Source organism: Anopheles nili, chromosome 3 (assembly GCF_943737925.1).
Source record: "Anopheles nili chromosome 3, idAnoNiliSN_F5_01, whole genome shotgun sequence".
NCBI classification, from domain to species: Eukaryota; Metazoa; Arthropoda; class Insecta; order Diptera; family Culicidae; genus Anopheles; species Anopheles nili.
Genome location: NC_071292.1, coordinates 34,971,143 through 34,991,709, shown reverse-complemented (window position 1 = coordinate 34,991,709; position 20,567 = coordinate 34,971,143). Strand labels below are relative to the sequence as shown.

The 20,567-nt window shown below is 38.8% G+C and overlaps 3 protein-coding genes across 3 annotated transcripts; 1 reads left to right on the top strand and 2 right to left on the bottom strand.

The window, feature by feature from the left end:
• Positions 1–3,182: 3,182 nt before the first annotated feature.
• Positions 3,183–4,928, bottom strand: LOC128724142 (uncharacterized). Its single transcript, XM_053817907.1, has 7 exons — positions 4,902–4,928; positions 4,606–4,843; positions 4,466–4,545; positions 4,107–4,399; positions 3,869–4,031; positions 3,708–3,791; positions 3,183–3,589 (listed from the first exon to the last, which is right to left on the bottom strand). The coding sequence occupies exons 1-7, from the start codon at positions 4,926–4,928 to the stop codon at positions 3,203–3,205; spliced, it is 1,272 nt and encodes a 423-aa protein (XP_053673882.1). The 3' UTR covers positions 3,183–3,202.
• A 6,236-nt stretch (positions 4,929–11,164) lies between these two features.
• Positions 11,165–17,277, bottom strand: LOC128727382 (phosphatidylinositol-binding clathrin assembly protein LAP). Its single transcript, XM_053821293.1, has 14 exons — positions 17,148–17,277; positions 16,041–16,183; positions 15,885–15,960; positions 15,641–15,661; positions 14,910–15,134; positions 14,586–14,779; positions 14,351–14,487; positions 14,110–14,278; positions 13,764–14,040; positions 13,536–13,664; positions 13,326–13,443; positions 13,131–13,233; positions 12,313–12,402; positions 11,165–11,615 (listed from the first exon to the last, which is right to left on the bottom strand). Exons 1-14 carry the CDS (start codon positions 17,275–17,277, stop codon positions 11,388–11,390), a joined length of 2,040 nt encoding a protein of 679 aa, XP_053677268.1. The 3' UTR covers positions 11,165–11,387.
• A 1,084-nt stretch (positions 17,278–18,361) lies between these two features.
• On the top strand, positions 18,362–20,404 carry LOC128726412 (uncharacterized). The gene is made up of 3 exons (XM_053820220.1): positions 18,362–18,453; positions 18,544–20,069; positions 20,135–20,404. Exons 1-3 carry the CDS (start codon positions 18,418–18,420, stop codon positions 20,286–20,288), a joined length of 1,716 nt encoding a protein of 571 aa, XP_053676195.1. The 5' UTR covers positions 18,362–18,417; the 3' UTR covers positions 20,289–20,404.
• The last annotated feature ends 163 nt before the right edge of the window (positions 20,405–20,567 follow it).

The following is a 20,567-nucleotide window of genomic DNA, read 5'->3' as shown; positions in this document are numbered from 1 at the left end:
GTTCCCTAATTCTTTTGATTTGCCTTTTTTTCCTGTTTCAGTGCACTATCAATTCCCGGCACGGTGGTTAAGGTCGTCGAATCGAATTTGCTAATGTTCTCTTGTAACTTTTCCTGCCACCAACACCGCCTTCTTTGTTGCAATCTACATTTGTCATACCCGTTTCACTTGTACACACAATTTCTCTCTTTCTGTCACTCTATTAGCAACATCACACCGAAAACCAATACCGGCCAAAATGGCCGACAGAAAATTAATATTTTCCTCGTATTTGCTGCCACTGGAACCAGATTCTATCATAACATCCCCGACGGTGATGCGACCGATGACGGCAGACTTTTCGGTTTATAAATACCAGAATTTATCAAGCAGCACACCAGTAAAACTCATCTGGAAAACACCTACTTACACTTCCACGGAACCTCCCAAAGTCAGCACCAAAGGTGACCAGGTCGATGCAAAACTGCTTTTGGAGCTGCCATATTGAGTTTTTAATTTGACATTTGGTTCAAACTTTGTTTACGTTTATTGAAGCGAAATGCTGAGTTAAATTTCACATATCAAAATTTAAAATGTTGTTATTTTTTTTTTACTATAACCATTTTACCACCAGAAAAAGGCACACCAAAGTTTCAGAAAAAATTATTTTCGCGTGGCTTATAGGTAGCAACATTTGGATTTTAGGGTTCGGCCAAGTAGAACTTACCTCTGAGAAAACCTGGCAGTACTCACTACACCCAACGGAATTGGTACTAAAACTAGATCTACTAGAACTGGGTGAGATTTTAATATCCGAAGGTATATATAATTTTGAGCTTCATTTACATATTTCAGGAGTCGATGAAAACATTGAAAAACTGGAAAGAATTTTCCAACATACCACCTCGTTATGTGAAACCCCAGAGTATTCATCCGAGAACATGCCTGGCAATTATAATTTGAAACAGCTAAAAAATATTTTTGACCACCTAAAAAAAAGACGAAAGTTTATCAAATCTTTTTTTGGAAAGGAAATTTCAAAACGCTCATGGAAATTTTGGAATGACATGGATGAAGACGATAGAATAATGATAGATTTAAATATGGAAAAAATCCGCCATAACGAGGAGGAAATTAGAAATACTATTCAGTTCCAGACATCGGCTCTAGAAAAAATATACTCTTTTGTAAATCAGACAAGCACTCAAGTTGACGAAACAGCTTCGTTACTGATAACCAAATTTAATTTATTACGAATAACAGTCGAGAACTATAGAAACCTCACAAATGGTTTGAAAACTCAACTCTGAAAAAACAAGCGCCCATTTTATTTAATTGCATCCGTTAACCAAATATTGGCTAAAATACAAAAAGATCAAAATATCTTTTTCGATGTATTAGGTATCGACTTTGAAGATAAATTGGTTAACAAGAGTTATGATATGATCCCTAATAATTAACCAATTCCCGAAGATCCTTTGCTCATTAAACTGGTTGATTTTAAAATAAAAAAATTATGACTTACAATTTTTATTTAAAATCTTATTAGTTTATCGCCATACACCATAAAAAATACAGTAGCATCGCACCTGAATGGATTAACTGCTACAATGATCGAAATTACCAAAAAAATAATATTTACAAAAAAAATCGTTTTGGGGCTATGTCGGTGATAGCTTGGATGAACAAAAATGTACCCAGTTGCAAAAGTTTAAAGTTTGTAGTTTAACAACACCTCGAGAAAATTTAAAAACCCTGGAACTTTGCGCTACAAACGTGTTGTTTCACAATATCTCGTCAAACTGCCAAATGACAAAAATATCAAAATCAGTCACAACATTTGGTTCGCAACAGGCGAACACAACACATGGAAATTTTTAACACCTATAAAGACAGCGCTAAATATCAAACGAGGACATAATTCATCGACACTATTTGTAATTGGTACAGGACAAATCCAAATTGACCCTAATATGACTGTGGAAACAGACAATGTAAAAATAACTTATAACGAAAACGTTACTAATTAGTTTAGGCATAATAGGAACGGTGGCGGATTGTCTAAGAGAAAAATGTCCGGCTGTTCTCGTCAATACACCGTCGTACAAACCAAAAAAGAAGTCAAAGGCATTCGCTAACACAAGAAATAGACATGATATAATTACCAGCCCAATGCACCGCCAACAGCAATATAGAAATTTAAAATCATTGTACAACTCAGTCAACAGAAATTTTGAAACCAGTAGTTCGCTCCTAAAAGGGTAGAAGAATAAGCAAATAGTAATTAAAAAAAGTAATAGGAGAATTTCGTGTAAACTAGTCGTTAAACGATAGAGGAAAATACTTTACACCATGGCTTGAAGGAATAACCATCCCAACCGACGACTTGACGTTATGGTGGTTATTAACGAAACAAGGATGGACTTACGCTACGTATATGATCGACGAAGTAGAGGATGAGCGGGCGCTACGGAATTGAAAGACGGCGTAAAGACGGGTCGACAACACAAGCATAAAAATTGAGGACATATGACAATTGGGAGACACAGAACAAAAGTGGAGAAGAAGGGAGTCCATATTTTCAGTAGACACGATGGATACGTCATCAGGACATCGGATGGTTTGACTGGCAAATAAAAGAAGTATCCACGAGTGATACAAGACCGACCAAAATTTATTCCCTGCCACCCATCGTCTAGCTGAGCTCAAAATCAAGGTCACAGAACTGAATGCGACATAGAGTCAACCACTCCTGATAAACGATCCACATCACATGTTCATATTTCTGTAAGCAATTATAGAAACTTCTCTTCCACCTCTGTTGTCCGAAATTTTACGTTTTAGTAAATATAACTTTACCGAAATCAGTTGTATTCATTTTCTTTGAACGGCTTTTTAAAGGAATCCCCCACCTTATTTGAATTTGCCGTATAGCCTTTTTGTTTCATGTACCAACTGTCAAACAATTCTACCTGTATATCAATCTTGGGCTGGATGATTTTTTTTTCATTCATCTAAGTCGGTTTCATTCCTCACTTGCTTCACCGTGCGCTTTAACGTTCTGCGTTCCATTTTTACAATGCGTATTCCATATTTTCCAAGAATACAAATAAGTATTCGATGTGGCTCATGTTCAATTGTTTATATTTTTTCTCCTAACCGTTGTTTATAAATACAATTATAAAAAATACGACATGGAAACAACTCATGTTATATTTTCAAATTAATGATTGCGATAGGCGGAAGATTCCCGCTGCAGCATCGATGTTATTTGATTTATCAATCGCATACTAGTAGCCGTATCGAGCTCGTTGAGTTCATCCACTATAAACTCACCGAAACTACTGTAACGACGATTTATTTTATTTGAAAAACCTTCAACTATACTTTGCAACCTATTCAAAGAATTGCCCACTTGAGGCTCTTGCTTTAAAGTTTTCGAGCGATGCAAACTGTTGCAGAGAGGGTCGTCATGCTGCTCAGCTGATACGTGTGTTGGTGATGGCTGTGGCGAGGAAGACGCAGCATCAGTCATGTTCCAATTTTCGTTTTCTTCCAACGCTCTAGATCCTTCTTTTAATTCAACTGATTCAAATCTCAACATATCATCCTATGTAAAGGATTGAAAAATTCAAAACAAAGTTATTTAGATTCAAATTTTAAACTGCTCAAAGTAAAAATAAAATTTTTCTCATATTCATGATTTGTTATATAATAAAACGTATTACCTGTGATAATTTAGAATATTTAACTAATTTCTGTTCAGATATTTGAAGCTTCTTTTTCAAGGCAGATATTTTTATATGTTGTTGCTGTAATAAATACACATTTTTATAGATTATGTTTACTTTGCTTCGTGCCAATCATTACTAATGTAGATTTGATTTACCTGCAATTGCATTTTATGTCGGTGTAGTTCGTGCTCGAGTTTTTCGTTCAAATCGTAGAGCAATGTAGATTTACGCTTTGCATTCCGATAACGTTTCTCTAGCATCTCACTGAAATCTTGTTGGTCTTCGTCTAAATCACTATCTAGAACTATTTGGGTTTTTCTGTGATGCACATCATTTAATTGTTTTTCATTTAGATCACAGGGAAAAGAAGTGTGGTGGTCATGCATATAATACTTCTCAGATGATATATCACAATCCGGATGTTCTTCCTCTATTTCCTCTTCTTCAATGTCCTCCTCTACCATGTTATCAACCTCATTCTTTTTGAGGTGCTCTACATGTTCGAGTTTTTCGTTTATGTTATAAGGCATCGTACTTTTACTTTGCACACTTAAATAATGTTTGTCCGAATTCTCATTAAATTCTTGATGCTCTTCTTCAGAGTCCTCTTCTGGATCAGTATTTTCATGCACATTATGCTCAAGTGTAGTTTGCTCCGTTCTCCCATCCAGTATTAAATATCTGGGCTATTTATACATAAACCGTTATTTACATATGCATCTCTATAAACGCGCAAATATATTATAACGTACCTTACCGCCTCTACGCTTTTTAACCGACTTGGACAAAAAATCCATCGCATAATATGCGAACCAAGTCGGTTGCAGTAAACCTAAAGAGGACATTACAGTGTTTCATTAAGGATAAGCTTTAGGCTACATGTCCGTCTTACCTGATTTTGGTGTTTGGCTCTTTTTTAAGTCCTCTTTGATTTTTTGGTAAGACGTGCATAAACTTCGCCATTTTCGCATTATGATAGGAACAGGCTCATCGATTAGTGTGGCGATCGACTGCCAAGCTTCCTTTCGAGCGGCAGTATTACGGTAATTTGCATCATCGGTTTTCCACAAACAAGAATGCTGTTTGATTTGTTTTATCAAAAATAACACTGTACGATGGTCTCTTATAGGCTAAAATCCAGAAATAATGTAAACAAGCCAAAAAGAAAAGCATGCAGATGGTACTAACATTTCTTGGTTTTCGTTGTGAATCCATTTTTTGTAGTAAACGGTTCAAGAATCATTCACGAGTCTTCAAACAATGAACAATTGATTTTGCTTCTATTAAAAACTGCTTTTCGTTTGAATGTGAGCACAAGGACCTATTCGTTCACAGTATCAAGCACGTTCTTGATGTATCACCTTCAAATGTTTATCTAACGTTCAATTCTAATCATATCTCTAATATATATCATATATCATATTCAATCATATCTCACATTGTTATCTTTATTACTAACTTGATGTCACACATATACACATAACACATATATTCTTGATGATACATATTTTATCAATTAGAAACACTTTCGCCTATTAATTTGTGTACATTTTGCTCTCGTTATTCCGTGTTGAATCTTTTACTGTCAAAATAACGGAGCTGACAGTTGTCAACTAAAGTGTTTAGATGGCCTAGTGCAAAGTTCATATCAAAATGTTTGAACTTCAGTTCGAATTTCAATGCTAAGTCGAAAATAAAGTCCTTGCATGTTTTTTAGCTCCTCACCCAAGGTTATTACAATATACAGGTAGCAGCATTTCGATAATAAGACATTTCAACAGAACCGTTGTCGGTTTTTAGTGACCATTTGTTAAAGAATTGGAAGTAAAGTATGCTTATGGCATTAAATTCGGTATGTGTCGAGCAACAGGGCCAAAAGGTTCTGAGAGTGAATATTTTATTATAGCCCACCAGTGTCGATAAAACCGTGTCGGTGTAACTACCGATTTTCGATTTTCGGTGTTCTCAATTGTATACATTTTTTCATAACAAAAAATATCTTTTTCAATAAGCATGGAGTCGCCCAGTCATTGACCCTAAGGCAATACATTACAATGCATTGGTTTCGGTTATCAGACGCTACAACTGCTTGGCGGTCTAGACCTGCTCCAGGAGTAACCGGAACCGCTCACGGTCGAGCTCCGTCATCTGCCAATCGTCAATCCGCGGGCCTTTTTGGCAGACGCATCCACGCCATCACTCCATCTCAGTTTGGGCCTACCACGCCTCCTTTGTCCATGTGGGCAGCCTAAAAGGACTTTACGGGCTGGGTCGTCCGGTGCCATTCTAATGACATGACCAGCCCACCGGAGCCTGGCGAGTCTAATTCGCTACACGACAGTCAGACTATCGTACAGTTCGTAGAGCTCGTCGTTGTATCGACTCGTCCATTGTCGTTCCACACATACGGGGCCAAAGATCCTTCTGAGCATCTTCCTCTCGAACGCGGCTAAGAGGGTTTCGTCAGCTTTGTACAAGGTCCATGTCTCAGAGGCGTATGTGAGTACTGGAACTATGAATGTTTTATATAGTTCCAGCTTCAGCCGTCGCGACAGGTATTTTGAGTGGAGAAGTTTCCTCAGGCTGTAGTATGACCGGTTGGCTGCCAGCACCCTTGCGAGTAATTCAACTTGTATGCTACTGTTGGTGCTGACTTTTGACCCAAGATAGGTGAAGTTTTGGACGACTTCAAAGGTTCGCTCACCTATCTGTACGTCACCGCTGCGTAGACTCGCTTTATTTTTTGTTAGCAGGGCCGCTGACGGTGCCACCATCATTTTGGTTTTTGCCTCGTTGATCTCCAAACCGAGGTTCTCAGCCACCTGCTCAATCCGTTTGTAAGCTTCTGCTACATAGGAGAGCCGCAAATCAATGATGTCTATGTCATCAGCGTATGCCAGAATCTGGATTGACTTGTAGAAGATGGTCCCCGAGATTTCCACTCCTGAGTCTCGGATGGCCCTCTCTAGCGCCAGGTTGAAAAGGAGACAATCAAGCCCATCGCCCTGGCGCTTCAAAGGGCCCTGAAAGGGCCTTGAGAGTTTTCGATCCACCATCACCTGGCATGTGACGTTGGTCATGGTCATTTTAACAAGCCTGGTAAGCTTGGCCGGGATTCCAAAAGAGCTCATTGCGTCGTAAAGTTTTACCCTGTCTATGCTGCTGTCGTAAGCGGTTTTGAAGCCTATGAAGAGATGGAAAGATTGGAGCTGTTGCTCCGCCATCTTCTCCAAGATCTGCTGCATGGTGAAGATCTGGTCAGCGGTTGATTTTCCTTTTCGGAATCCTCTCTGATATTTTCCAACTATTTCTTGTACGAATGGGATAAGTCTCTCTTGCAAGACTAAGGAGAAGATCTTATAGGCGGTATTCAACACCGTAATACCCCTGTAATTGCTGCACTGCAGCCTGTCTCCTTTCTTGTATATAGGTTAGATGACACCAAGATTCCAATCACAAGGCATCGATTCGCTATCCCACACCTCAGTAATGATTTGATTTTTCGTTTGCTGCACCTCCGTTTTTCGGGTTTCGTCCATGCTAGGTGGCAGTAGCATGATATCAGCCGCAAGTGGATCCTCTAGCTGTTCGTTAAACTGGTCATTTAGCAATTCATCAAAATACTGAGCCCATCGCGAGAGGACCACTGGCTGGTAGCTGACCAAATTTCCATCCTTATTTCGACAATAGGTCACCTTAGGTATAAAGGTTTTTCGGTTACCGGCTATCTCTTGGTAAAAATTTTTTCCAGGACCGTAGCGCACTCTGATTCCTTGGAGTTCCTGCATCCGTTGCGTTTTCTTCCCATTAGTGTTTCTTGGTGCTGTGTACTCTTTATTTTCTCTTGTCTGAGCCGTGTGTAATTCTCTGCGCATGTCCGCGTTCTATGCCGCTGATGCATTGCTCGGTATGCGCAGTTCTTACGTTCCGTCACAAGTCTACATTCGTCGTCGAACCAACCAGATTTGGTGTTGCCCCGACGTGGTGGTACTGTGGATTTTGCACATTTCACTATCTTGGGTTTTAGAGCGCTCCACCGTTCGCTCGTAGTGTCGTATGGAGTTGCTGGTAATAGAGACTAGCCTAAAGCGGGTTCGAATGCCTGTTGGACTTTAGCATCCTTTAGTGGGTCCGTGTTGCGCCGGACCTGCATTTTTCCCTAATCCCCCCTTTGGCACGGGGACGAGCGATTCTGCAACGTATCACTAAGCCAACCAGATAGTGATCGGAATCGATGTTGGTTCCTCTATATGTTCCGACGTTTAACAGGCTCGACTGTCTTCGGCGGCTTATCAACACGTGATCGATCTGGTTGGAGGTGGCTCCATCTGGGGACACCCAAGTAAATTTGCCAAGTACTTCCCACAACCAGATTATTTGCTGCTGCAAGTTGGACCAATCTATTACCAATGTCATTACTGTGCTCATGTAGACTGTGGTCACCAATGTGTTGGCGGTACATTGGCTCCCTACCGACTTTTGCATTGAAGTCCCCCAAGATGATTTTAAGGTCATGCTTAGGGCACTTATCAATGATTTTTGCGAGGCGGCCGTAGAATAGCTCCTTCTCCTCTTCATATTCTAATGTTGCAGAATTTGCCTCGCATGCGCAGAGTGCATAGCCTATCATTTATAGCCTTGAAGTCGATGACCGCGGATTTCAGCCGCGGACCTACGGCGAAACCCGTTCCGAGCATATGGTGGCGGTCGTGGCAGCTGTAGTACAAGTGGTACCGTTTTTCACCACGTCTGCTTAGCACACCGTTCCCTAGCCATCGTATTTATTGTAGTGCTACAAGGTCCATGTTCAGTGTGGCTAGGGCGTCATCTAGTTGTTTCAAGGCTTCGGCTCTGTGCAGAGTGCGTACGTTCCGTGAGCCCATTATTATTGTCCGGGGGCGGTGCAGGGGTCGGTTACCGTTGAGTCCAGTTCGCAGAATATCCTGTATGCTTTCCGTAGTCGTATTCTTACTCGAGGCAGGGTGACTGGCCCCGCGCTCGAGCCCCCAGTACCTCTGGAGGGCCTCGGATCAGTTTAGTTTAGCGTCTGACTGTCCCCCCGACGTTCAGACAGCCCGGTTACCCGCACTGCCCACCCCCCTCCTGTTTAGCCTTGCGCCACCATCCGCCCAAGGGGTTGGAACCAGCCCGTTTACCCAAGCTTAGATATACGATGATACATGTTACCGCTCTGCACGTCGAGGACGTGACGGAATAGGAGTTGGAAAGGAAAACCTGTGTAGCCTTCGAGAGGAGTAGGATCCTAACCCATTAACAGAGCCAAACACAACAAATTAACACAATCAACAATTATCACAATTAACACATACAACAAATTAACACAATCAAATTAATGGCTACTGTAGCATAGATTTTATCTGATTTATTTAATGGTTTGCTTTTGTATCTATACATATACAGGTGTACAGGAACGAACTGATTGGGAAAAACGCGTGTTTGCGCTCATTATACCTTTATCTCGCAAGTGCAAATCAAACCATTTCAACATAAAGGCCGCAAATTTTGTTATACCATTTTCGCTTAAACTGTTCTTGCAGTAACTCTTTGCTTCGTGCTATGGCACGCGAATTTATCATAAAAAAAAAAAAACAAATAGAAATAAATTGCACTTGCACTAAGCACGCAGCATTATATCTGCTCTGAACAGTATCGAAATACTTTCGCCATAATTCGCATCGTTATGTTATTGTTTTCCAGGGCATTGGATTTGATAGAATTCCGGTCCACAATAAGTACACGCAAACACTCTTTCTATTTTTATAATCTTTTTCATTACATTCCTCCGTTGAACAAATGCCCCTGAAAGTTTAAGGAGCATACAGGAAAACACAATTTATTACGTTGTAAATAGTGAAAGCTTTCCTTAGACAACAAATATATATATATATATATATATATATATATATATATATATATATATATATATATATATATATATGTATGTGTGTGTGTGTGTGTGTGTGTGTGTGTGTGTGTATGTATATGGCTAAGGTGTATTTACGTTATGTGTAGCATTTCTTGCAAATAGCAAGCGCCCAACGTGCCGCTGAAAATACAGTAATGTGTACAATAGTAGGGCAATATTACTACAGTTTTATATTTATAAATACATGCACACCGAGCTATTTCGCGTGATGATCAAGCTTTTCCGTTTCGGCGTTTCTACTAGATTTCAGCTTTTCCATATTATTATAATTATTTTTGTAGTATTTGCACTTCTTTGCAGGAACAGAGGAATCTCTCCATTCATTCTGGTGATTTTTTTTTCTTTATGGTTAGTACAGTTTGTTTTTAAGTTAAAGCAACTAGATTCTAGATAAACCTTGTTCATCTTCATCAAGTGCATGCGATATACAAATAACAACGTTTTTATGATCTGCTAGGAATATGGTGTATGTCGTAGCAGTGGTGTAATACTGCGACATAAGCAACAGCTAACAATATAGTGTCAATGAAGCTATTGTCCTAGAGAATACATGAGTAAAATGCTTTGCTTGTATTTTTACCATCAATTCTTTCTAACATCATTTACATTTCATTCATTATTATTACCGTTATTGATATTCGTTATTAATACATCGGTTTTCGAACGGAATTCATGGACCTTTAAACAAACAAATTCATACACCAATTTTAGCACCGGCCAACTAATCCAAGAAAATATGAGATACGAGTTCAACAAGCAGCATTGCATCACCATCTTTTGCAGGGGCCTGCCATCGTGCTCAAGAGAATTCGTGATTCGGAATGATTAGAAGCTATAGGCTCGACGATAACCACCATCACGAATTCGCATGTGTACGGAATTCTGTTCAAACGAAACAGGAAAAGGTAGTGATGGCTCTACCAGCAACATATGCTTTGATTTATATTTGGAATGGCTTCAATCATTTCATCCCACTTATATATTTGACAACATGAAATATCGTATTTTACCCCAGTGCCACCGAAAGACGTATGCGCATCGAAATGGGTATGGTTATCGTTTATCACATGTTGGAAAGGGATCCAATTTCTTTTAGAACAATGTTTAAAGTGCTGTTATTGAGTACTGTCTACGTAATGATGATTAGCCTTTCATGTATAATCTGTGATATTATACAGAAAAACCATCGATACCTATCGATAAGCGGCATTCGCTGTTTTCGATATGACGATATCGATTTAAACGTTTGCATAGCGATTACAATAGCTGTGAATATATGGTCATGTATTAGAACATGTTATGAGCCGACACGTTTGCCTAAAAACATTTTAATTAGTTTTCACAATGATACTGCTTGTGTCTGACTAAGCGAATTAGGAGAATTTTGCACTACAAACAAATTTCCGAACTGAATCTAATTTGGAAATTAACATTCAATCTGTCTTTATGATTGCTTTTACGTTAAATCTTCTTCTATTTACTATATATATAGAGAGTAGAGAAATCTGCATACTCTAATTCTCTTTTCTTATTTTCATTGTTTAGCGTCGTTTCACAATTCTTTGTATGTTGTTTTGCAACATGTCTTTCCAATATATATTCCTAATTGAATTCATAACCGTTACAATCAATCATTACTCTTGTTCTACAGTACGTAATAATAGTATATGTATATACGCGAGTACATCTACACCGTATGTTCGTCTTAACAACAACAACAAAATTGCTTAGAGCGCTCCGAATGGATCCAACTGAATATTTCCTGCCGTAGCAACGTTTGGTGCCATTGCAGGTGTAGCTTGTTGCATTGCTACTGGTTGCATATGCATCGACTGTTGACTAGTAAGAACCGGTTGTTGAGACGCCATACCAGGAGCAACCATTCCTGGGACCATCGCAGGATTTGCACCAGACATGGTAGCACCCATCATCGGCCTAATCTGAGTCATTCCTTGCTGTAAATAATAAAACAAATGAAGAAAAAAGATATGCAGCGAGTTACAAACATTCATTTAATTTCTACACTAGGTGTAAGGAGGATATGTAGCTATATCAAAATCTCACAAATTTGTATTGAATTCAACATTTAAAACTTGAATTATTGTACAATTGGTAGTTCAATAACAGATGTAATAAGATGATTTCATTATACGATAATTCCATTCCAAATGAATAATTTCATTCCAAAATGAAATGCATTTGTGCAAACTCAAACCCATCTTTATACAGATAATATATTAATTTGTGAATTGAAACATGTTAATAAAATATATAATATGCGGTCTGTAATAGTACGTAAAATCAATATCAATGCAATTATTGTTGGATTTACTTTTGATTTGTGAAAACTATGATAGCTTGAAACATTTTAAATCAACAATAAAAAATTATATAAAATTTACTTTGCTATCCATCTTTTTCGCTGTTTTTATCACACGTACTGATGTATCCTATTCTCTCTCTCTCTATTTGTTAATATGTATCTCTAACTCTCTGTTCATAAAATCTTGCGCAAATATTTTTAATGTACGTTTCTTCTGATAGTTTCAAACGCACTTTGTCAATCACAGATTAAGAATAAACCAAGAACGACAAAAACTTATTGCATTTACATAAGTTAACAAACGAAATAAAAGAACAAAAGGCGCTTACCTGTATGTAATATCCTGGCACTACGGGAAGGGAAGTGTGCGTGCTGGGATGTATTGTGCTAGGAACTGGAAAAACAGCCATACCTTGTGCCTTTTCACATCAAACCCCGTATTCACCCAAAAGGGTAAATTACACGCGTATAATAATGCACGCACACGTACACACACGTACGTAATCACAAGCATACATATGTAGGGATAATTTACAGTACCGCACATTCAATCAAACGTACAACAAAAAAAGGCAGAAGGAAGGTCACATTTCAGTCGTAAATTAAAAGAGAAAAATATGAAAAAGAAAGGAAGAATGTTTAAATCCACCAAAAAAGAGAAAATAAAAACTTAAAACAAATTTATGAATAACAACCATATAAATAAAGTGCAAAGGCGATTGAAATGTGCTCCAAGGTTGATAATAGCAATAATACTACATTCTACTACCATGCAAAACTGTATCGTTTTATCGAAAACATGAATAACTACATACTGTTATGAAACAAGTAAAAGCTTGCACACATTTTCATAAGGTTCGATTACTGTCACAATCATATGAAAAATTCTGTATAATGAAATGCCTTATGAGTATACTTCTAAGCTATTGTTAGTGTTAGCGCAAAAACAATATTACTTGAGACAAATCATTGTTCAATTTATGATATACAGGGTTTTAAATGTAATGGGTAATGGGGATATTATTAATGACTAGCAACATTACTAACCAACTTTCAGTTGTCAGTCTGAGTTAATGATGGTGGAAGATCGTATTACAAAAAGTTAGATTAGAACTATTTTCAATGATTTTTTTCAATGTGCTTTTACCATTGGTTTGTAGCCAGTCTGATTTGTGGCCGGTTGTGGTTGAGGCGACCATCCCGCAGAACCAGTCTTGGCGGATGTCTTCGGCGAGCTCCACTGAATATTTCTAAAAATAATATATTTAGAAACAAAACCATTACAATTTTGCTACGATAGATGATGAGTTATGCTGACGTATACAAATACAAAAAAACTCACTTTCCACAGTTTGACTTATTTATAGTCAGACTTTCAGCTAACGAAGCCAAAGAACTATCCAAATCTCCTGTCAACACTTTTCCTGGTTGAGCTGCGGCAACCGGAGCTGCACTAGATCCTGACAAAAAATCGAATCAAAAATTAAGTAGAAACGCTTTCATAAAAGTAAATTAAAACAGTAATCATTATAGAGATAAACAGAAAATTTACCATTTTGTTCTAGACCACCAAAAACTGACGTGAAATTGTTGTCCGAGACGAAGGTGTTGGAATCGCTTCCCGGCACTACTTGCCCTGCCATTCCGGGTACATTCGCCGAAGTCATACTTCCATTGAAGCCTACCGTATTTTTTGACAAATGTAATGGAATAAAATTATTTATAAATGAAAGTATGACGATTTGGTGGTGAAATGTAATATTCGATTAGAGCATCATACCTCCATTTCCCATCCAATTATTACCGGCTCCAAAGGCGTTCGTAGATGCTACTGGCACAGTGCTCGATGCTGCTGGCGCGGCAAAAACATCCGCAAATGGATTGCCAAGTTGAAGCAAATCATCGGAAGCCTTAGACGAACCGACTGCAGCTTGTTGATCTAGCGCTTGTTGTTTGGGTGCCTCGAACAGATCAACGATGTTGTTTTGACTAGCAGTTGGAGACGACAGGAACGGATTTGTTATTGCTGTTGCCGAAGTCGGGGAAGATACCTTCGACTGAAAGAGGAGAAGAGATGTAAAAAAAATTAACACGCATAGTCATATCCAATGTCCTTGCGACATTACCTTGTATTGATTCATTGCAGCCTCCTCTTCAGCAAGCACCTGGGCCTTCAGGCTTTCGTCGATCATACCATTTGTGGGACTATCGAATTTTGCCGATTCTGCCACTATTCCGAAGGAAGAGCTAGTTGACGTAAGAGCATTAACTCCACTTTTAACATTCTTTTGATTGCTAAAACATATATTTCAGTTAATTGTAGCTTGAACAAAGCTTTTGTCTTTTTATATCATTATCCATGTTTACCTTGCCGTTTGTGTAGGTGTGTTTGCGGCTGACCCCTTTTTGCCTTCCAGTGCCAGCAAATGTTGCTCAAGCGCATCTAGCAGAGAGCTAGGTGCTTTGGTTAGATCAGGAAGATCACCTTTATCAATGCCAACGTTCTGATGTGTCGATTAAATATGTAATAACAATATTTTAATTAACACTATGCAAACAAACATACTGAATACGAAGGCGAATCCGTTCGCCTCTAATTTACCTCGGCAACCTTGAGAAATTCTCCGACACGATCCATTCGTGTGAGAAACTTTTTGTACAGATCCAACGCATCACGGCACTGTTTCTTATTCATGTCGAAATACTTTTCGAGTAGATTAATGATGCCATCGTTATAACAAGCAAACAGTCGTATCAAATCACGGAATAACAGCATGAAGCACATATTGATAACTCCTATCATTCAGGTTGGGAGTGAAACAAGATGAAAATTTTCCAAAATACAACATGAACGAGTGATTAGTTTGTGGTGTACCTAGAAAATGCATCTAGCGCTGTTCAATTGATTATTATTGGTTGTGCTTACCATTCGTGAGATCATTGGCCGTGCAGTCGAACTCTAGTAGCGAGTCCAACTGAGCTTGTAAAATAGGCAATGTTTTGAGTAGCTTGTCGGCATACATCACTCGCAGAGAGCCTTCCTCCTTTCCACGTTTCATTTTGCAAAAATCAAATGCCACCGTGCGATACGATAGCGCCTTCTCATTCAGATATTTTGCGTAGCGTCGTATAAATGGTGACATATCATAGCCTAAAGAGCACGGGAAAAAACACAATGGGATGAATATTCAGATTCGTAAAATAACACACATAGCTTATTTCATTGAAAAAAATGTCCAGCTATACTATATGTCTAGAAAGAAGTTCAACCTTAAATGATGTTTCGATTGCAGTTTCCAAAAGCGTAGAGATGCAACATGCTAATTATGCTGCTGGTTTCAGGAACTAGTCCTCATTTATGATATTTTACAGGCAATCAGGCATATTAACCATTTATTATTTTTAAAGTTTCACATTACAAGCAAAAGCATGTTATCGCAGAATTGTGTGTGTTTAAAAAGAGCATCAAATTGGTTCGTACTGATTCATTTAGCTTAGATGAAATTTATGGTGCATTCCATTTCAGAAGAATATGCTCCATATCATTTATATTAGTATTGTTATATTTCTATCAGACATCTTTTGTTAACAGAAGTTGTTTCTTGTATCAAATGTAAAAAATATAGCAGATAGATAGAAACAGATACTACTACTTACCCATGCGAGCACCAACGGCACCTAAATATATTTTTTGTAACGAGGTTGTATACAATGAAGGGTAGAGACATGGTTAGTGTTAGGAGATAAAGAAATGTGTCATTACAGTAAATAAAGTGTTGTTGTATTCTATTTAATTTTCTTTTAACATTGCCAATTAGAACTGAATGTGTGGTGAGTAGTTTTAGTGTGAAACAATCAGTATTTTCGTTTCCATAACTTTTCCTTTCCAAATTATATCTACCTTGCACGCCGCCCTTGTCGAGGAAATTATTCAACTGGAAAGATGAATTGCTTGATGCCAAGTATTGAATAAATCGCTAAAACGTTTAGTAAAAAAAGACATAATTTAAAGAACAATGTTATTAAACAAAAACGCCAATCGTGGACAGTCATTTACCTCGTTACCATAAGCCAGCATATGATGGGTTGTGATAAGTGCTTTATATACCACGACCCAGTTGGCATTCTGAGACCGTTCGATAAGCAATGTGGCAAGATGAGGAATCGATACGTTCGGTTCGTTGGTGCAGTGTACCAAATCTTAAAACATAGATAAGTTCAAACATAAACAATTTATTAGTTTATCAAATCACAAAAGATACACATATTTTACATAGTAAAAAAACCAAAGGGTGGCAGGTTTTGGGGGCGAATATGGAGACACCTTAGGTTGCAGAACGCGTACGAATTACACGAACGCGTAATCCAGAGAAGAATAATGTTCTGAAATCCAACAGAATACAACAAAAATCCGTGCAACAACTGCAGAGTCATAACAATAGTAGCTCATACAGTGGGCCGTTTACTCGCAAGCGACAACGGTTATCGTTATCATGAGGGAGGATATGGTGGTCTTATTCATATATGGCATGCTTTCTTGTTCACAGTGGAAGGCAGAAACGTTGCTGATATCTGCTCGACTATTTTATGTTCTCTTCCTATCTGCGACCGCATTCATACCATGATGTAGTTGGTTTGCGCAAACATAGCCACAACGCTTGTTCGCCGAAATACTGTTGCCCAACAAATGCAAGATTCAAATGAAAAAAAAATACGATGGAATGTATAGAGGCGAAGCAAGATTATTCAACATTCTCATATTGTTGATAGTGCGCCCGCGTGTAAAGCGAATGCGCCTAATGCAAAGATGTAATATTCGGTGTGATGCAAAAGCATCGACATTTCGACAACGATAGTAAAGTTCGTCGTACGCGTCTTTAACGAAAACAAGTGCAAAAAACGAAACGATGCATGAGGCGCACGGGGGCACCAAATGTCAATAAGACGCAGCCGAAATCATCGGGGCCAAGGGTACGCCTCTTTCCCTTTCGTCTTTCCTTCGCACATTTCTTTGATCTCAACCAACGACTCCCTCCCTCTTCTTCACCGTCCCTCGGACCATGTTAGTTCAACCAGCTTTTTCTAGCTTCGAACTTACGTCGTTTGAAGGCTGCCTCCATTTCGCCATTTCCCCCCGATGACCATTGCGCCTTTTGATACTTACAATCGAGATGTTTTTTCTTCGGTCCAATCATTTCTTCTGTCGTGGCCTTGCACACAGATTTTGCCAGTCCTTGTCCAGCAAGGCTGTGCCGTGCAGCCAGCAACCTGTCATTGATCGTTTGGCCAGCCATATTCACGTTATCCTTTCAGATCCTGTCCGACGTCAACGTACAAGTGCTCACGATTCTCTACACAGGTGCGCTAGCGCGTATCCTTCCTTCGGTGTAGCGATGTTATCGATGCTTTCGGCTCTCTAATTTGTAAGACACGAATCACTTTTCACGGCCTCTTACTGCACCAGAGCATCGGGCAGATTGGAGAACTATGCTTTACGTATTGGGCCGAAAAAATGACACACGCGTCAATCGCACAGACACACACACTCAACAGAGCACAAGCGCACAATGGCAGTAGATATGCTTTTAGCCGAAATTTTGCCACTTTTCGGATGAGTCTTCCAAATACTGCCCGACACGAATAGTGGGCCAATTAGTCTTCGATGGGCGCAAATCAAGACGCCTTCTCGCATACGGTTCTTAACTTCGTTCTGTAAGTGGCGTAATGTCCACGGTTAAAACGGATCAACAACCTATGTTTGGGATTTCCGCTTCAGGGCGTCAGTCGAGCACAGGGTACTGATACTTTCTTCCCGAAACAAGTTTTCAAAATGCAAGAAACCATCCAAAATAATACTTGGTTTAGCCACCGAAATACTGTGGGTAGAGAATTTCAACACTTTAGCCACCCAGTTCAGCCACTTTTTTAACACATCAATCTAATTTGTTCTTACGAAAAAAAAGATAAAAAAATAAAGCATTACTTCGTTTATAATCCTAAATATACTACCTACAGTGTATTTTTAGCTAAATTTAAAATATAATTCAACGTATCAATACTACTCGTAATATGCAGCTTCTAAGAATGATTTAATATTACACTAGAAAAAAATAGAAATTATTGGAATTTTTTCTATTGCTTACAATTAGTTCTTGTAGTGGATGGATCTATGGATCGCCTAAATGCACTTGTCTCAGATGTAACAACCTTGTCCTCTCACAGGACTCTGTCAGCTGTTTTGTGTCAATAGCGTATTGATCGTAGAACAGTTTGCGCGCATTACAATGTTTACTACATTGCGATAGATTAACGAACAGTGTTTGTACCATCGTCAGTTTCTCTGTGCCTATGATCAGATATATTGATATTGATTGATCGAAATATTGATATATTTCGTCTGTTAAGCTTAAACATTGCCACATATCGCTCGAAAGATGGCACAATTATACAGACAGCTACTATCGGAAAAAGTACTTTGGTGCTGGACCAAGCTTTTTGGTTCACGTAACTGCCGGAGAATGATTTTGATCTTATGCCTTTCCTTCTACTTTTTTTTCTAGATTTCTCGCTTGAATGGAGTGAACGTACAAATACCTATGGCAGCGCTTAATTTTGCTTTTCAGAAAGCGAATCAAACTTCTGAGTTGTTTATACCAATTCACCATTTAGAACGCATGGAATGTCCATATAACAACGAAGTATATAACAGTCTTCGAGAGAGCACCGACCAATTGAGCAATGTATCGGTTGAATCGAAATCAGGAAAAAAGTGGGCAAAGCTAACATTGAACAAAATTAGCCTCATACAAACGGTTCTGGGTAACGTAGCGCAAAAAGAGCCCATCACTTGTAGCAATGCTGTAAAGATGGTTGTGGAATTTAGCTCTCCTAATATTGCAAAACCATTCCATGCTGGTCATTTACGTTCAACTATTATCGGTAACTTTTTATCCAATTTGAACGATTTTTTAGGCAATAAAGTACTGCGTCTCAATTATCTCGGTGACTGGGGCACGCAATTTGGTTACTTGGCTTTAGGAGTTCGTTTGAAAGGGTTATCACCGGAAGATATCAACAAAAATCCTATCAAATGTTTGTATGACGCGTATGTTCATGCATACCAAGCAGCACGTGACGACCCGAGCTTACACACCGTTGCTTTGGACATTTTTTCTCGCATGGAGCACGACACTCCCGATAACGATCTGCAACAGTGGCAAATCTATCGCGCGCACACTATTCAAGAACTTGAGGATCTTTACTGTAGACTGGGAGTACACTTCAGTAGTTACGAGTGGGAATCGCAGTACGGAGTCAATAAGATAGCACAGCTCATTGAAACATTGGAACGTCACGGTATTCTACATAATCAAACCGACGGTCGAAAAGTTGTGCAGCTTAAGGCACGAACTATTCCGATTGTGAAAAGTGATGGTACTGGAATGTATCTACTACGGGATATTGCTGCGTTGATGGATCGGCAAGAAAGGTATCACTTTGAAAAATGCTTTTATGTGGTGGAAAACGGTCAGACCGATCATTTTGCATCACTCAAAGAGATAGCACACATGCTTGGCCTACCATATGCCACTGGAATTGAGCATATTAAATTTGGACGCATCCATGGAATGAGCACAAGACGCGGTAAAGTGATATTTTTGAAAGACATTTTACACGAAGCACAACAACTGGTGCTAGAAAAACAACGTGAATCACCATACACTAAAACCAATACCATTGACAATCCCGAAGTTTGCGATATCCTTGGAACTAGTGCCGTTATAATTAATGATTTAAAACAACGACGCATGAAAGACTACAATTTCGATTGGTCAAAAGTTCTTCGAATGGAGGGAGACTCTGGTATTAAGCTGCAATACACCCACTGCCGGTTGGCTAGTCTGCTAGACAACGCACATACCACGGCAGATGAAATTCTGCAATCAGTCACGTGTGATGGTGCATCGTTATTGGAGCCGGAAGCTGTTGAATTGGTATGCATGCTGGCTAATTTCCAACCAGTTTGCCATCAAGCTCACGAAACAGCCGAAGCTTGTATATTGGTTGCCTATTTATTTCGTTTATGGTATGTGCATATACAAATCAATGTTCGATCGACTAATTTTTTTAATCACGTTTTGTTACTTCTAGTAAAGCGATCAATCTTGGGCTTAAAGCATTACCAGTAAAACATGAAACCGATAGGAAACGACGCTTGCAACGGTTACTTCTGTTCAGTAGAGCAAAATCTGTGCTACATAGTGGAATGAAGCTTCTAGGTTTGAGGCCGCTCGAAAAAATGTGATAAACTTGGCAATATTATAATTTAAATCCGTTTTGTTTGTTTTCATTAATTTATTGACGATTTATTATAAATAAAAAGCAAACGCAAAAGATTTGTTAACAGCAACAAAGTGTACGATAGGAATGTTATAAGTCATAACTAAAGTTTATAGTCTAAAAATACGTTTTAGCGAGTTTTTTTGTGGTTAACTACTGTAGCAAAACTACTGCGCAGACTCGTGTTTTCAATCCTGTTCCACGGAATAATGCGAGATGTGTCTTTTGAAGAGGCTGTGTGCAT

What these genes read in the sequence shown, in the direction of transcription:
- LOC128724142 (XM_053817907.1), bottom strand. Translation starts at nt 4,928, where the DNA reads ATGGATTCACAACGAAAACCAAGAAAT. An exon ending in GAGCCAAACACCAAAATCAG is followed by an intron (nt 4,546 to 4,605) that starts GTAAGACGGACA and finishes TGTCCTCTTTAG; the next exon opens with GTTTACTGCAACCGACTTGG. An exon ending in TGTGATATATCATCTGAGAA is followed by an intron (nt 4,032 to 4,106) that starts GTATTATATGCA and finishes TGTGCATCACAG; the next exon opens with AAAAACCCAAATAGTTCTAG.
- LOC128727382 (XM_053821293.1), bottom strand. Translation starts at nt 17,277, where the DNA reads ATGGCTGGCCAAACGATCAATGACAGGTTGCTGGCTGCACGGCACAGC. An exon ending in CGACAAGGGCGGCGTGCAAG is followed by an intron (nt 15,662 to 15,884) that starts GTAGATATAATT and finishes AAATATATTTAG; the next exon opens with GTGCCGTTGGTGCTCGCATG. An exon ending in TAATTGGATGGGAAATGGAG is followed by an intron (nt 13,665 to 13,763) that starts GTATGATGCTCT and finishes AAAATACGGTAG; the next exon opens with GCTTCAATGGAAGTATGACT.
- LOC128726412 (XM_053820220.1), top strand. Translation starts at nt 18,418, where the DNA reads ATGGCACAATTATACAGACAGCTACTATCGGAAAAA. An exon ending in GACAGCTACTATCGGAAAAA is followed by an intron (nt 18,454 to 18,543) that starts GTACTTTGGTGC and finishes TTTTTTTTCTAG; the next exon opens with ATTTCTCGCTTGAATGGAGT. An exon ending in GCCTATTTATTTCGTTTATG is followed by an intron (nt 20,070 to 20,134) that starts GTATGTGCATAT and finishes TGTTACTTCTAG; the next exon opens with TAAAGCGATCAATCTTGGGC.